Raw genomic sequence first — 3,172 nt, 5'->3', positions numbered from 1 at the left:
TGGACGGAACTCGTGGACGACTTCATCCCGGCTCGGGCACGCGCTAGCAACATTCTGCAGTTCAATTCGCACCCCCCACTGCTCCAAACAAGCCATCCACCCGGGTCGACAGAAGGATACACAATAACCAGGAGAAGCTGCCTCCTGGTAGTGGATTCTGACTTCCTTCAGCTTGTCGGTCTCATTCCTCTGAAGCCGGTCGGCCTTGATTCTCAGGATGGCCAAGGAGGTTATCCTTTCGGCTCGCAGCTTCGATGACATCCACGGGGGATACGGCGCAAGCGCCGCATCGATAAGGGGCACCGGGTGGTATGCCCTCGGAGTGAACGTCGTAGCCTTCCATTTCGGTCTTGGCGGAAGAGTCCGACCACATCTCACGGGTACTCTCACTGCGCCACGTGCTTGTCGCGTATCTCTTCCTAATGGCCCTGTCGACGACCTCTTCGATGGGAGTCGTGTCACCTTGGGGCAGGTCGAAATATGCCTTCAAGTCGGCCTTAGGGCAGCGCGCAGAGATATACCACAAGGCTTGGCAAGCTGAAGGGCCAAGGTTGCCAAACATCTCGTTGGCCTTCATCAGCCAGGCATCCACCGTCTGCTCACTCGTGCAATCCATCATGGGCATCTGGGTGGTCATTAGTACCTCAAACTCATCCCTACGCCTCATAGCGTAGTTGATGTTCCACGGAGCCGGTAATAGGCTATCGACATACATCAACTTCACAACTCGACAGTAACCTGTTCACGGCTGGCGTACCAACAAGAACTTCCCGGGAAGGATTAATTATCCAAAATTTTTTAGCACGTTAGAAGAAAAGGACAGTTTGAAATGTCTTTTTTCTGCTTGGCTTCCTTCTTCCCAACGCGCCCCCAAACATCCTTCTTCTCAACGGGACGAATTTAAAAAGGACGTCCTGACGTGTGGGCCTCTTTTCACGCCACCAAATCGGGGTGAAACATTGGGTTATAGAGCAAGAAAAAAATGCTGCAATGGTGGCGGCTGGCTTGACGGTATCCGACAAGAAATAAACCAGCAGACCAGTTTGTGGTTTACCAAGACCCAATAGCGAGTAGTTTAGGATGTGGCGAGTTTTTGGAGCCAGTGTTCTTCGGCAGAGGTGTGTTCTAGGCCGCGGCGTTGGCGATTTAAGTAGTCGTGGAGGCGGCTGCGTATTTCTTGGTGTGCGAAAATGGGGAAGTGGTCGGGTTTGCGCGAAAATTGCCAGAGCGCGCAGGCGAGAGGGGGTTTCGGGACGGCGGGCGGATGCGCGTGTTTGCAAGGACACGTGTGCGGTGCAAATACACGGCGGAAAAATCCGACGCAAGACCGCCCACCGCGACTTATTCGCGTTCGCGCCGTCGCTGCCAACGGTTTCCGACGCGGCCGCGCTGCCTCCTCAGCGGCAGCAGCCAACTCCGCCGACCGCATCAAGGCCTGCGGAGCGCATCCTTGCGCTGCTGCGTCGCCGCTCGCCGCCGCATCCAATAGACGTCGTGCCACCTCGCGCGCTTCGGCTGCCAACGTCTCGGCTGCCGACCGGGCCGGTTTTCTTTCCGGAGGCGCGCGAGCGAAAATCAGGTGATAGCCGCAAGCCACTTTTGTCGCACTTCCCTCAGCGGCGGCGTCCCCGCCGCTGGTGCTAGTGTCTCCGTCTTGGCTGGGACAGATCTTGTAGAGGGAGCCGACATTTTCGCCGAGTTTATTGGTAATGCTGAACCCGTTGCCGAGTTCGAAGCCGAAGAGGATAGCACGCTGATGGAACCGGTCCACGATGTCGGTGCCGTCGGGCAAGTCCGGGGTCCACTGCCACCGAAAGGGCGCCGACCCGAACTGCAGACGTGGACACTTCTCGCCAGACAACAGCTCTACATCGCCGTTCTTTCTCCGACTACCCGCACTTCTTCTCCGACCGCCTCCCGTGTTTTTTCTCCTACTTTTGTGACCGCTTCTTCTCCCACTAGTCCCATAAGTGGGCAAGGTCCTTCGTCGACGACTTTTACGTCCTACCGCATTCTCGTTAGGATAAATCTCGTATTTCTGTGGCCCATAAGCAGTTCGGAACATCCATCGCAAGTCTTCGATGCTCTCTATCAAAACACAGGGTTCCTCAGTGAATATGACCAGTCTCGAAAGAGTACATTCCGCACTCGACCGAGCCGAACCCCGGCTTGCTACGGCCCGTGGCATAACATATAAACCACCCCCTGACAAACCTACGCCATAACGATAATTATGGGCAGAACCGTGTGCGACACGCGTTTTCGGAAAATGAATTTTTCTCAAACTTACCTTGACGGCTTCGTTGGCTTGCTCACGCATAAGCCCGAAGTGACTCGGAGCAGGCATTGCAGCTGCTGATGTGATGGGTCACTGATGGTCCCTTCACGGGTTCGTTGGACGTTGAAATTTCTGACAAGCCATTGGGATCTTATGATTTCGTGGCGACTTATTGTTCCCCCCCTTTTTGGGCTTTTCTCAACCTTTACTGAAATGTCTGTTGGACCGTTTTTGGTGTCTTGAGCTTTCAGTTTTTGAAACATGTTATGTGTTCAATAAATGATATATTTTGGTGTCAATGAATGATACAAATTATCGGTGGTAAGGACTAGGAAGCCACCCGGTAGGATCCCGTTATTGAGGCAGCTATCGTGTATGCGTAGTTAGTTGACCCTGCCTGGTTAGTTGGCTCTTGTTTGTCTAACTAGAGCGTCGCATAATTAAGATTATTATCTACCTATCTATCTAACTAACTAACTAAGTAGGTGATTGTGGGTCTAATTGCTGATTCTGGATGCGGACTTTTGTCTATGGTGTTTGCGGTGTACGAGGGAGGGTGTACGGTGTTGAGGTGCAGGAGTCTTGCGTCCGGTAGTTTTGGTAACTTTTTGCACTTTGACCCAGAGGCCGGCACACCGCAGTGGTTCGTTGTTTAATGTGTCGAAGAGAGGAACCCATCGTACGCCAGGATTGAGCCATGCGACGCGTAGAGCGTTGCATGCGAGGAGACAGGCGCCACCTTCGGTTTGATGTAGTACATGGAAAACGACTACTGCGGCGTTCTCATCCGTTAGTTGAAAGAGAGTCATGAGTTCGAATCGCGGGTTGAGAGCGTTTCCGGCGACCGTTTTTGAGCGTACTCTCTGCACTGCCGAACCTCGAGCGCAGACCTTC

At 53.5% G+C, this 3,172-nt stretch overlaps 2 protein-coding genes across 2 annotated transcripts; both read right to left on the bottom strand.

Moving 5' to 3' along the window:
- Positions 1-181: 181 nt before the first annotated feature.
- GNI_047260 (hypothetical protein) lies at positions 182-2,320 on the bottom strand (the record flags this gene model as incomplete). The annotated part of the gene is made up of 2 exons (XM_011131322.1): positions 182-738; positions 1,336-2,320. The coding sequence occupies 2 exons, from the start codon at positions 2,318-2,320 to the stop codon at positions 182-184; spliced, it is 1,542 nt and encodes a 513-aa protein (XP_011129624.1).
- A 455-nt stretch (positions 2,321-2,775) lies between these two features.
- GNI_047250 (hypothetical protein) lies at positions 2,776-3,172 on the bottom strand (the record flags this gene model as incomplete). The annotated part of the gene is made up of 1 exon (XM_011131321.1): positions 2,776-3,172. A coding segment is annotated over one exon (397 nt), but the record flags the coding sequence as incomplete, so codon positions are not given.

Source organism: Gregarina niphandrodes (genome assembly GCF_000223845.1).
Source record: "Gregarina niphandrodes unplaced genomic scaffold scaffold00006, whole genome shotgun sequence".
Classification (NCBI taxonomy): Eukaryota; Apicomplexa; class Conoidasida; order Eugregarinorida; family Gregarinidae; genus Gregarina; species Gregarina niphandrodes.
This window is presented reverse-complemented; position numbering and strand designations above follow the sequence as displayed.